At 47.7% G+C, this 13,798-nt stretch overlaps 1 protein-coding gene across 1 annotated transcript in view; it reads left to right on the top strand.

Moving 5' to 3' along the window:
* Positions 1-13,087, top strand: part of ABTB1 (ankyrin repeat and BTB domain containing 1) — a 28,617-nt gene extending 15,530 nt beyond the window's left edge. The window contains exons 9-12 of the mRNA XM_032193991.1: positions 3,320-3,418; positions 4,018-4,185; positions 7,429-7,629; positions 9,452-13,087. Of these exons, the coding sequence (XP_032049882.1) occupies positions 3,320-3,418; positions 4,018-4,185; positions 7,429-7,629; positions 9,452-9,658 (675 nt within the window). The 3' untranslated portion in view covers positions 9,659-13,087. The remainder of the gene's footprint in view (positions 1-3,319; positions 3,419-4,017; positions 4,186-7,428; positions 7,630-9,451) is intronic.
* The last annotated feature ends 711 nt before the right edge of the window (positions 13,088-13,798 follow it).

Below are 13,798 nucleotides of genomic sequence, written 5' to 3'. Positions count from 1 at the left end.
CTGTGAATTAGAAATCTTTTTCCTGGACAGAGAATTCCCACTTCCTCACTTCTACAGGGTCTCACATCCTACAAGGAATAGTATACAAACCATTTAACTCAAAATGTCGGTGTCAACCGAATAGTCATGTTCAAGTATCTATGTTCTCTAGAGAAACATAAACGTTTTCTAGCATATGCAAAACACAATTGGTGTTTGGCTTCCGGGGTAAAATCCAGCATTTTTTGATGGCAGTTCAGGTAATAACCAGAATTTGATGAGGCATTCTGAGCTGCTGCATACTGTGTAATGCTGTACCAAATGGAATTGGGATGTATACCACTTTCTATTTCACTATGAACAAATAATTTACATGTGATGTCTTTATCTAGCTCTTCATCTCATGCCTGCCCAGTGACCTCTGAGGTAGAAACTCCAGGACTTTCAGTACGGAGGACTGCAGGCACATCACTTCCTTGCAGCTGTTTTTTCATTCCTTTTTAACTGAAATCTTATTTTCCAACATAAGATGAAATCAGACTTAGAAGGATCAGCATGGCATGAAAGAAATACTGTTCTTTCCATCTGTAGCCACATTTGGTGTGGCTACAAAAAATGTGGCCATTTGTCATTTTTGGCATAAAGGTGAATGTTGTATGGCTTAGAAACATTTGGAAGTAATGTCACTACAGCCATGTAATGGAGTTATTGGTAGTTATTCCTGGGTTTTGCTTCCTCTGTTTGGCAGAGGCAGATGAACTGAACTATTAAAAACTTGCATCAAAATTTTTTATCCGGTCCACTCGCATCTGATTATGGGCTGGTAATCTCCTCTTGGATCGCTAACCCCTGTATTTTGTGTTGTCATTTATTTACAATTGAATCTTCTTGCTGAGCTAATCTCCTGGCCAGGGTACAAATTGCTGTCACTGAGCTGTTCTGCGTGGTTTTGCTTCCAGCAACGTTTCTATTTAAGCACTAATAGCAAATTCATAGCAGCAAAGGCTTGATCCTTGCGATGTCGGGGAGATCCTGTGAGTGTTCGTGCTGTCTTTTGCTGCAGAGGTGTTGAGAATATTTTTGTATGGTGAATGAGATATCGTGAAAGTGTTTGCACCTTGTAGGCTAGACTGTTTTGTGCCTCTTGGGCAGCATACTTAACTTTGCAGCTGTGCTTTGCCTGAGCAGAAGTATGTTAAGAGGTTGCCTTAATGGGGGGGCACGGGAATAAAATGTTTTTCTGCAGGGAAGAAAAGACGAGACGAAATTTCTGAAGTGTGACAAGGGAGGAGAGTAGAAGTAGAAGAGACTTAAAAGGGGAGTAAAAAGGAAAAAATCTGCAGAGCCACTTCATGCTGACTAGGAGTGACAATGACATGACGTTGCTTTTGTAGTATGAATTGGAAATGACCTTGTAAACCTGAGCAATTAGAGTGCAGACCAGGCGAGGCTAGGAGCTGGAAATTGAGCCAGTAGGATTTTGTAATTCAGGAGACAAACTGAGCCAAACAAACTCCCATGTCCATCCCAGAGGGGTGAATTCTTTCTCAAAATTTATATTTGGGGAATGAAAGGAGCAAAGGATGGATGACCATAGGAGCTGGGGAATTAGTGCCTCGATCTAACTTGTGCTGCAAAGAGTGGCATCTCATGCAAAGCCTGTTTCTAGTTGCCTGTGAAGTTTTTTTTGTTTTTAATTTCATATCAGAATTTCTAGGAGAGGACATGGAAGCAGTGAGGATAGCAGCAGGGCAAATAGAGCAGGCAGTCACACCATGGCTACCAGCTTTTGTAATGGGATGCCACAGAGCACCCCTGCTGGGGTATGTTCATTGCCTCCAAACACGAGGCATGGATAACAGCAAAATAACAGCCCGGGGAAGCTACAGATGGGGCAGTTTGTCTCATCTTTGGTACTGGAGGTGTCCTTTGTGTTAGAGCTGTGTAAGAAGCAGGTAATAGATCAGGTGTGGAGTGTTCCCTGGTGGCTGCATCTGTTCTAGGGGAGAAGTCCCCTGGTGGGGATGTAAGGGGAGGGCTCACAGAGGGGAGGAAACATTACTGTGACAGCCCTGCATAAAATTTGAATGTTGCTGGCCTTACTCTCATATGATTAGGAAGCAGAGGCTGCCAAATGTTGCTGTGGACAGACGAAGAGCACAGCAGATGGGGCCAGATTGCCGCGTTTGGCGGTGTTGTGAGCTTTTGCCAGCCTGGTGCCTTGCCACATCCCAGGACCTGTGTAAGAGAAACCCCACTGCATATAAACTGAGCTCATCTGAGAGCACCACCCCAGTGCATTGCGGGCTGGGCCTTTGTTTAGTCTTGGAGGGAGGAGTCATCTGGCTCCTTAGTAAGGCTGAAAGTGTGTTGCTTCCAGTTTGGATCCAGGCAGGCATGTTGGAAATGATGCTTAGGTAGGCTGTGATTGGAGACTGGTCTTCGAGGTCAGCCCAGGATTTTCCCAGGTGCAAATTTGGGATGTATCTTTCCTGGATGAGAAACAGGGGTAATAAACTCCTTGTCACAGGCAGCACAGGGGCATGTGTCTGGAAAGCAAGAACCAGGAGGAACTTTTATTTCCAGAGATTAATTGTCTTGGTTACGTGACTGTGAATACAACCTTTTTTTTTTTTTTAGCAACCAAACACAGAATAAGGTAGAAGCGAAAATATTTGGAAGTGTCACTTTAAAATAACATAAGGCCAACAGATTTTTTTTTGTGTCTGTGCTGTCTTTGTTGGCATGTGGGACTGGGAGGAGGTGTGTTGATGTTAAAATAATTCACTGGAGTATTAATACCGCAACAACACTATCTTTGGCTGCAAATCAAATGAGAAATTTAAAATGTGCTTTGGAAATGTTAGATTATTCAAGTGAAGCCATAATTGTAGCCAAACCATTTTAACATGGTTTATACATCTATGTAACCTGTACTTTACTACATCCACCTGGAGATCTACACAATAATGTGCTAGTCCTAAGCTCTCGTAGGCTTATGATACTGACTTTGTGAAATAAACGTCACCTCCACTTGGTTTGCTGCCTTGCTAGGTGGTGCAGAAATGCTTTCTGGAGGTGTATGGAAGGGTCAGGGAGTTTTCATTGAAAAGGGAAGCAGCTGTAACTTGCACCAGGAATATCTCTACCAGGAGTGCAAGAACTGGACTCCAGTCCTTCCCATCAAAATCTTTCTTCTGAGCATCTCTAGTTCTCTGTGTTGTGCTGAGCGAACAGATGGATGGTTGCATCTGGGAACAGCAGGAAGTCCAAACTCAGGTTCCTGAGCATGTTTATGGCAAGAACATTAAAGGCAGGATTTTCTGGTTTCTTTTCCCAGGTTGGTTTTGGGGAGTTGCCGTTTGACAGCACCGACAACTTCAACAGTTGTCCTGACGTGTGTTTCCGGGTGGCAGATTACAACTTCTTGTGCCATAAGGTATGTGCCTGCGCTATATTTCGTTCTCCTGTTCTTTGCTCTGAGTGCGCTGTCTTCCCCACTCATCCAGTGTTGGATACGCTTGGCAGAAGCAGCATTGCCTCATCAGCTGGAAAACCAAAAGTCTCGTTGCAGCTGGAAACTCTGTTCAAAACATTTAATAGAGCAGCAAACCCTGCCTTTCTTGCAGAAGTGAGGAGATAAATTTATGAATTCAGCTACAGCATTCACAGCTGCAGAACATCCTGCTGCCGGTTTGTGAGTTCAGTGCCTGGAGAGGGGAATGTTTGATTTACAAGTACACACCAATAAGAATAGATTTTGAGATCCAACCTCAACTCAAGCTCCGGCCCTAGTCCCATGCTACTTGTGAATCTCTTAAGTTCACGAATGTTTGCAGTTCTGAGGTTAGGCAGGATTAGAAATAAGGTACAGAAAAAAGGGAGGAAGAAGTCTCACCCAAAGAGTGAAAATGCAGCTTCAGAATATAGGGAGAATTGGAGTTACAGAGTCTGAGCTTCAGAAATATCTTTGAGCTGCTCCGACAGGTAGTGCTGTTTGGTGAATTGCTAGTGTTTTGGCCTTTCTTCCTTCTCCAGGCATTTTTCTGTGGTCGCAGTGATTACTTCAAAGCGCTACTTGAAGACCATTTCTCTGAGAGTGAGGAGCTGCAGACACAGCCCAGCATCCCTGTGGTGACTCTCCACAACATCTCAGAAGACATCTTCATCCGGGTCCTCTACTACATCTACAGCGATGATACGGAGGTGAGGCCAGCCACAGAGCTTTTCCTCCTGTGCTGTTTAATTCTGGAGGTGTGCACAGCAGAGTTTTTCTGCAGCATCCTGGGGATTGTTTCATAAATACTGCCCTAGTCTGCTACTTCATCTCTGTCTTAGGAACCCGTGTACTGGGACTTGCTGTGAGCTCTGCAGGGAGATGGCTTATGTGCATGACATTCAGAATAAATCCCCACTCTTCCATCCAATGACAAAAGCGTGGAAATTAGGTTTCATGCTGCATGTTGGGCTGGTAAATGCAGGTCTTTGCAGATTTCCCCCTTGGGCTCTGGAAGGGTAAGGTGGGGAGCTGCCAGTAGATGGCAGATCGAACACATTTGGAGATGTGGAAAGGTTAAGAGATTCCTACTTACTTACCCTTGGCATCATGGCCCACTTTTCCATTCGTAGTGAGTAATTGTTGCCACTGTTATTTATTGCTGGTGTGGGCAAAGGTTCCGCTGGGAGACCAAGGCCTTGCTGTGCTCAGTATTGCAAGCAGGGACAAAAGGGCTCTAACCCACACAATTTTGAGTCTAGTGGGAGGTGCTGCAAATTTCAGCAGTTAAGCAGCTTCCTGCTTCGATTTTGTGGCAAATGCTTTCCACAAATGTAGCTGCAAGATGCCAGGACACATTCAGGCATTAGGGCAGTGATCAGAGACTGCTGCACCTGCCAGTGTCAATTTTTCCAAAGCAGTTTTCATGCTCTGGGTTAGGTGCCATGTACAGAGAGCGCATGCAGCTGCGACCTTGTTTCTGCTGATCTGTTCACCTCGGGGCAGCAGCCAGGAATACCCGGTGGGGAGAGATGTATTTAGCAGGCAGCAAGAGCAGGATTGCCATTGGTATGCCAGAGAGCAGATGCTTCCCTTGTCTGTGGTCTCCCCTCAGCCGTGCTCTGAAGGAGCAGGAAGGGAGGCAAAGAATTGTGTTGTGGTTGTGAAGATGCTCCTGACCTTGAGACCACGCTGCAGTGGGACCCTGTTGCCTTGCACCTCTGCAGTCTGCCTGCTTCTTGGTAGCTCACAGGAAGGTCGTTTCCCAGTCAGCTGCCCCTTTCCAAGGGGTGTCTCAGCTGCCCTAGCTGGACTTGGGGCAGGGCAGACCAATAGCAATAGGTAGGAGTGGAAAGGGTCTTGCTTGCATGTTTCCTGTGCGGGATGGTGCCATCACTGGCACTAGCTTGGACTGTAAACTGAGCAGCCAAGTCTTGAGTTTCTCTGGAGAGTTCATCTGGCATGGAAAGAATGGTCAAGAAAGCAGGAATATAGCTCAAGTTCCACACTTATATGTGGAGTGTTCTCCCTGGCCCCTGGATTTCTCCAGACGGATGCCAACACTCTTGGTTCCACTTTTCTTTCTCCAAATAATGTAAAAGTTTTTCTGCTCTGTAGTAGTGACAAAGCTTGCAGCAGGAGGGAAGAATATGTACAGAGCCCAGGAAGAGTTCTGGGTAGAAAGAGAAGCTGCTGATCAGAATAATTGTGTGGGCTCGAGGGGAGTTTATGGAGGAAGCTGCTGCCATCAATACTACTGACTCAAACACCTCCAGCTTGTGAGGTTCCTGGAGCCTTATGAAAGGACAAAGCAGCACTTGATTAGCAATCCCAAAAGCTTTGTTACATCACTGTGGCACTATAGCATTCAGGACATGCCTCTAACACATCCTTCTGCACAGCTGTTGTGGGATGTTGTACTGCTGAGACATTTGCTGTGAGTAGACAGTCCAAACACCGGTGTGGACAGCTGTAGGGGAGGAAATAATCAGCTTTTTGCAGTTGTCAGAGTGAGCAACCACACGTGGAGCTGTGCATAGCAGTGTTTTTGCTGCTGAGCAGTTTTCAGGGCACTGCACTGTGCTGCACTAGAGCTGTAGTTCCTCAGTCTAGACCAGCGTGGCTTGGTCTCTAGAAACAAGTGATCTTGCTTCCTCCCCAGCCTCCCTTGTATCCTGCAAATTGGCTGTTAAAATGCATGTGGGTAAGTGCACTCTTTGCACTTCACATTAGCAGGAACAGAACTGTGCAGAAAGTGGCTCTAGTTCCAGGTTAGTGACGCAGATGGCTGACTAAAATAGGATTTGCCCAGCCAGGGAGGATAGATTGAGTGAAGCTGGAGGTGGTGTCTCCAGCATTACCTATGGCATTTTTTATCCTCCTATTGCAAGGAACAGAAGTATCCAAGAGGGAAATGGGAGGCTGGTTCTCTACCTCAAGAGCCTCAAAATGTTAAAGGCTGTTAACAGCAGTATGAACTTGAGCATCTGGTACATGAATTTAGTTCAGTTTGAATGCCTGTCAAAGCTCCAGTGATATTTGATGTGCAGTCTGTTCCACGGTTAGTTAGGCTTCACATACAATTTATTTGGGGTACAATTTTCTGTGTGCTTCATCTAGCTCTGATGCATATGTCGAAATACTTGCTTGTGGCTTGAAAGCCCCACGTGATTTGACCTCCTTTTGATACTGCGATGCTTCCAAGGAGCCCTGGTCCTGACAGTACCTGCTGGGATTACTGCTAGCTTTGAGAGCTGCCTTTGAAGCCGAGATGAGTCGTGTGCTGTCCTTTTGCCTGTGGGTTCCTTGATCTTAGATCTCTGCAGCGCTTGCATTCATGCTTCTCATTCCCCTTTTCAGAGGCTGGTTTGCGCCTTCTAGGTGTAGTTTGATAAGATTGGGAGTTCCTGAAAGAGATGAGAATGGCAGTGGGGGCAGGAGGATATGCTGGCTGGCTTCACAGAGCCAGTTTGAGGGAGGACCTTAAGAGAATTTTGCACGTTTTTCACAAAATGGGAATCCAGAAGTAGAAAATGGGAGGAAAAGCCCGAGTATGGACAAAATTCTCTGTTCTGCCAGCCAATCTCTCTGAAGAGCTTTCAGTACCTCTGCTACAAGCTACCTCCTTCTGTTGCCACATTGAGTATTTCCAAGCAGCCAGCATGCAGCTACACTTCAGTGTTTCAAATTGCTTTGTGCTTAGTTAGGGGGTCAGCTGCAGGATGGCAAACTTCTTGCTTTACGCTGAGCAAGCTGCCTCTGCAGCATTTTAAACTCTACAATGACTGAGTGGCAGACCTAGCCCTGAAAGGTTGAGCTCCTCTCTTTCCAAAGCAGTGTTTGGGCTAAGCAACATTTCAGGGAACCTCTGCTAAGACACAGAAGAAGGCATTTTGCAAGGGACAAGTGAGGTGGGTGTCATTGGGCAGTAATTTCCCTCTTTCCATTGCCAGCTGTCCCCGGAAAATGCCTACGACGTGCTGTGTGTGGCAGACATGTACCTGCTGCCCGGGCTCAAGCGCCTGTGCGGCAGGACCTTGGCGCAGATCCTCGAAGAGGACAACGTTGTCAGCATCTGGAGGATTGCAAAGCTGTTCCAGCTGACCCGGCTGGAGGACCAGTGCACGGAGTACATGGCCAAGATCATCGAGAAGGTAGCAGAAACACTCCCTGCTGTGCTTAGCACATGTGCCTATAAATTTAAATGCACAGTGAGCTGTAGACTTAATGGTTGTGCTTGGTCTGTGATAAATAATTGCCCTCTCTGGTTTTATGTGCTTCCTGGAGAAGAGCAGCTGTTGGGTAGGGATGCTCATGGTGAGTTAGGATGGAGTTTGGGATTGTCACTGCAGTAAGCCAAATGCTGGGGGCTGGGGGACTGTCTAGCATAGCCCTGGGGGCTGGAAAACCTACCCCAGAAGTTGTTTAAGTGCTGCGGGCAGGTGACTTTCACCAAGCTTTCAGCCACAATGGCCAAAGTAGCAGCAGTGTTGTCAAAGTGCATCAGCTGCAGCCTGGAGAACCCAATGGGGTTGGCAGGGGAGTTTGGTGCAGGAAATGTATGCAGGTGTTCACACATGGCCTGCTCAGGGTGGGGAAGGGTGGTCTTCCTGGCATACTGCGATTGATTGGAATCATCAGTATGATCTCTCTCCTTTAGGATGACAAATCTAACTGTAGAGGTTCTCACAGGGGAAGTTTGGCTGTTGAGCAGCCAGAAACAATTAATCTAATGCTGCAGTTTTCTTTAGGAGGCTCCATTTAAGTGTTACGCTTAGTGATTATAGCCTGAAGTGTCAGGATTCATGGATTAAGTTGCCATACAGAAGGACAAACTAGAATCCATGTGGGTTTATTTATTTATTTATTTTATGTCCTTAGACAGGTCTCGCTAAGTGGCTTATACAGCTCACATGGGAATCTAACATTTTCACCTGCAGCTTGGAAGGTGTGAAATTCTTTCTAGCTTGTGAAAACAGTAAAGGGAGTAATTTTAGGGCTGTTTTTTTGTTCAGCGTGTTGCTTGGGGATGATAAAACACATCATTGTGCACCCAGATTTTGGCTTCAGAAAAGAGAATTCATTTTGAAAGCTGAATTGGTACCCCAAATAGTAACTGGGCAAGGTAGGGCCTTTCTTGTATGTTCCTCTTCCTCTTTTCTAGCCTGGGTGGGCATCCTTGGACCCAGTACTGGCAATGTGCCTTTCTAAGGGTGTTAGCACAAATGAAGCCAACCCCAGCTGTTAAAACATCAGCAGCTGCCAGCATCTCGTGGAGATGCACTGATGATGGCAACGGGGAGAAATTTTGGCGGAGTGGCTAGCACAGAGCAGGGCTCAGCAGCCCGCTGTGCCCAGGCGCAGTTGGGTCGCACAGACAGACGGAAGCTGCCTCTCACCCTTCAGCACACCACATGTTCCTGGGGAACTCGGTGCAAAATCATTCATGGGCGACCTGATTCTGTCAGGATGGGCACAGAACAGAGCAGCTGCACTGCTGTGATCTGCTGGTGGTGGTGGGGTGAGAGCCGTGGTGGAAGCAGGCAGCTGGGTCTCCTGCTTCTGTGTTGGGCGCAAGCGCCCGCTGCCTTGCCTGTTGCAAGACGTTTCCCAAAGGTGTCTGGCGAATCTCCTGGTTCCTGCTGCCAGTTCCTGCTAGGGAGCTTTTCTGGAGGGAATATTATGTATATTCATGTGCCCTGATAGCAGAGCTACGGATTCTTAGTGGGTTTTACAGTGTGCTAATTGAGGTGCAGGTTACTCACAGCTGTGGCTTCTTACTGTTGGAGTATTACTGCCTCCTTCAGGTGGATAGCAGGACACATCTCTAAGGAGACACGGGAAGATTTGATAGCCTTAGGATTCCTTCTTCTCCTGTAAGATCTCTAAAAAGTGGATGAGCCCGTTATCCAACAGTTAACATCTCTTTGCCTGCCTTATTGTCTTCCTAACGATGCTTTTGTCCGCCCCATCCAGCTGGTGGAGTCGGAGGAGTTTGTGGCTGCTGTGAAGGAGAATGCAGAGGCTGTGGAGGAGCGGCAGGAGACTGACTCCATTCCCCTGGTCGATGACATTCGCTTCCACATCACCAGCAATGTGCAGACTTACAGTGCCATCGAGGAAGCCAACCAGAAACTTGAAGCTCTGGAAAACCTCCTGGCCAGTATAGGGCTTGAGTGCTGATGTGTGCAAACCCTGCCTGTCATATGCAGCCTGCGTAACCCCCAGTGGGTTGGCTCGGAGTGCAAGAACATCTGAGTCTCTGAATGTTTCTTTTCCTCTACTTTGTCCTCCTTCCCATCCACTTCCAGGCATGGTTTCTTTTTAATTTATTTACGTCTGGACATTTGCATGTCTGGTTTGTGTTTGATTTTATTTTGGTTTTGTGTCTCCTTTCGGAAGTAGCTCCCAAAGTTCAGCCTAACTCAGTAGCTGCTGCTTTGTACGATGCAATGCTGATAGGAGACTGCAAACCGTAGGGGTGAGGGAGTTGCTCGGGGGGACTTGCTATGCCTGGTGTTATGATCCATCCTGTTCTGTTGCCCAATAATACACTGCTGAAACTGGTTCATGCCTGGGTATTTGCTGAACTGCCAGCAGCAGAGGAAGAAAACTGGATTAAACTCTTCAAATAAGTATATTAGAAAGAAGATGGCCTTTCTTTCTTTCGTTATCAGCATTATGAGATTGGCAAAGGTGAGCAGCACTTCCCTAACAGAGAGACAGAAGCACTTGGCTGTGTGGAAGCTGCTGTTTTCACCTGCTATTCTAGTTAGGTGGAAAAAGCCAAAGTGATTTCCAGGTCTTCCCTAGCTTTTCATCGCTTTGAAGTGTTGTCATTTGGATTTCCACACTCAGAGGAGTGGAAAACCTCAGATTTTTAAAGTATCTGAGTTCTGACAGGTGGACAATGTATATGCAATCAGGAGGGGAATACAGAGCAAAGATTTGACGTTTTCCTTGTGCTGCATGGGATGCACAACTTAAGAATTTAAAAGCTTTGCTGAACAAACATCTTTGGTGATACAGAAGAGATCAGAGACCTTCCATTCCTAGAAAGCAGTAGCTTTCGATGCATAAAAAAGGGAGAGCGCCCCTTGTCTCCCTAACAGGGGAAGGAAACAGCACTTCTTCTTGGAAACAGCACCTTTCCCTTTCTCTTGGTCCATTGTGGTAGAGAAAAACTGACTTGCTGGTTGGGCTGGGGGAGAGGGGTCACCAGAAGTCTTCTGAGAAAGAAGAAGGGGCCTTTTGGGTCTCTCACGGGGCAGCTGTCCCACTCTTCGACCTTCTGGCTTTGCTCAGCCTTCAGCCTTGTAGGTTCATGGTTCTCCAGGAAATTCACTGTTTGTACTAATGAATGTTTTGCAATCTGTGTTCTGCACTAGGTCATGTTATCTCTTCGTCTCCTTAGACTCCTAATGAGGGTAATGATGTTATTTCTCCTCAGCACCGACCAGCAGGTGATAGCCCTGCACAAGTAGGCTGCCCTGAGAGCTGTTTAGCTCCAGAATGGCATGTTACCAGAGTCTCAGGTCTCCAGGGCTTGAGCCAGGCATACTTTTAGTGCTGTGAGCTGGGGGGACAAAAAGCATTGTGTGAAGCACATAGGGAATCTTGCACAGGTGGTGGGCTGCCATCACCAGTACGTGTTGTCATTTTGGTCACACCATGCAGCAGGAGTTTAAAATCCACGTCAAGTGTGCTTTTAGTGTTTGAGGTGAGGATTGGGCACGGGTTCCCTGCAGCTCCAGGGTCTTGTTTCCTGTAATGGTGGTGGCACTACACACGGATGAGGAAAGGGTTTGAAGATCCAGTGTTTAGCGGGGACTTGCTAAAGTGCAGATATACTGGGAGGATGGGTCTCCCTTCCCCGCTAATCTCACCTGGTGAGGCACTCATGCTCCTGCCATATGAGAACTGCAAACTCTGCCCCTGCTCAGAGCATCTGCCCGTACCTGGCACTCATTGCAGCTCACGCGGGCAGACTTTGGGCACTGCTTGCACTCAGCAGGCTGGGTTCAGCTGCAGTGAGAAGGTGGCACTGGGCTTAGCCGGTGTATTCGAGAAGCTGGGATTCGGCAAAATCACGTCAGGACTGAGTTGCACTAACAGAAGCTGCAGGCAGAGCAGGAATGAGGTGCAGTGCCACTAACTGGACCCCGGATGCCCATGCACTTTGTTGTCTGTATTTAACTGGTTTCTCTTGCCCAGCAAGTCTCTTTGTGGTGGGAGATAGTGGCTGCATGGCTGCTTCAGTTCTGTTTCAAAAAGCTTGTGAGGACGCATACGGAGTTGTTGTGGTTTGCTTTCTGCAGCCATACGAGGGTGGGGGAAATGGGTGTGTGTGTGCAGGGTGTGTTGCTGTTTGGGAGCAGCAGGAGTGCTTCTGTTTGGGGTGGTGGCGTGGAGAGGAGCTGTGTGTGTGGTGTGTGGTGTGTGGTGCGTGGAACGTGTCTGTGTCCCTCTCCAAGCTTAGTTTGGCTTTGACAAGACAACCAAAGAGACCAGCACAGCTTGAACTGGTGAAGGCATCTCAGTAGATTTGAGGAGGGGAATGGCTATTTGGAAAGCTGGAATATGAAGCCCCATATATTTGGGGGAAAAGAAGGGTGGAAGAGCAGAACTGCCTGTTTTCTTGCTCAGTGAAGCGTCAGGCTCATGAAGCCTGCACAGAAACAACCGTCAGCTTAGCCCAGCCGGTTCAGTTCCCTGTGCATCTCCTCCGTTTATGGCTGAAGATGACACTGAACATAAGCACGATGTTTAGTTTATCACGTCCCCTCTGCTTCTCCCGCATAAATTCCCCATCTGACATCTCGGTAGGCAGCTTCCCACAGCAACGGTTGTGACAGCCCTGCACGAGGCTCGCTCGGAGCCCCAGAGAGCAGAGCGTGGCCTTTGCCTTCTGCTTGTATTGAACAAGATGTAGGCACAGGATTACCGAGGAATGCGCTCATTCTTTTCTCTGCAGATGCCTCAGCTGCTTAAGCAGGATGGATGCTGGCAGTGGGCAAGGCGGGAGGGCAGCAGAGGAGGGGCAGCAGTGCTGGGAAGCGTTTTCCATGTGGCTGCTCTTAAATAATTCCATTCCCGTGTCCTTAAGCGTGGAGCGAGTGAGGCTGCGGATGGACATGTGGGAGGAAAGGTCAGCGTGGCCTTTTGATCTGCTCCCCCAGCAGCCCCGTTCCTCACGGACCGCTGAGCAAACCCCTGGGCTGTCTGCGGCCGCTTCTGTGAGCCCCGCTGGATCGGCCAATTACCCGGGGTCCTTTATCCCCCCCACCCCTTTTGGCAAAACAGGGCTGTGAAAAAGCATGCCTAAGCAGATGGTCAGCATGCAGGCAAGCTCTCTGATTAACATGAGCCAGGTCAAAAAGTAGATCGGAAATCACTTTATTCTTGCTGCATATAATTTTATCACGAAATAAAAAACTTAGGATTTTTCTTCTGTTGCCGGCGTCCTTTTTGTGTTCTGTTGCCTCTGTCCTTTTAATTTACTACTTGCCACTTGTCGAATTAAGGAGATTGTAAAGTTTATCAGAGCAACAATATATTTAAGAAGAAATGTATAAGCATGTGTGCAGCAATAAAATAGTATATTTCACTATATGTGTTCCTGCTGTAGCCTGTTTGTTACCGACTAACATCAGTGTGCCTTTATTTCTGAAAGGACTTGGTGGGTTCTTTGGCACTTGTTCCTGCACCTGAACCAGGGCTGGCTCTGTACCAAACTTCCGAGAAGTGAAGATGTGACTGCTCTCCTCTCCTGGTGACCTGTTTGGACAGTCCTGCCATTGGTGTGAAGCACCAGCTTGGTTTTGTGCACTCCTTTCTTCCAGAACTTTTCTCCCAGCACTGTTTTTGTGAGCAGTTCCATGGTGTAGATGTGGTCTGTGTGCTGGTGGCGTGTCAGGGAGATGATTTTTATCTCAGGGTGCTGCTCTGGGAGGTCAGTTGTCTGATCCTCTCTGCTCGTCACCCCCTGCCTTTGTTATTGCTGGCTTCTCATTAAATCCAAGGATGGAGATTTCTCAGCCTCAGTGAAAAGCTCTTCCTGTGCTTAACTCTGACGTGTTCAGTGCACTCGTGGTGCCCTCAAAGCACGTGTTTTCTCCAAGCCTCAGGCCTGCTGGAGTGCCAGGCAGTGTTTCCTCTCCTCTGAGGACAAATTCTCCCTTCTGCCCTCTTGTATGCCTGCGTGGCTGCGATAGTTCTGGTGGCAACGAGCACGACGAGCTGCCTGCGCACAGCCTGCTGACTCCAGAGCATGCCTTGGCTTCAGAGAGCACGGATCCAAGCACCCCCTCCAGCTCCCTGTAG

Source organism: Aythya fuligula, chromosome 10 (genome assembly GCF_009819795.1).
Source record: "Aythya fuligula isolate bAytFul2 chromosome 10, bAytFul2.pri, whole genome shotgun sequence".
In the NCBI taxonomy this organism is placed as follows: Eukaryota; Metazoa; Chordata; class Aves; order Anseriformes; family Anatidae; genus Aythya; species Aythya fuligula.
The sequence above is the reverse complement of the archived record's forward strand: the minus strand, read 5'-3'. Positions and strand labels throughout refer to the sequence as shown.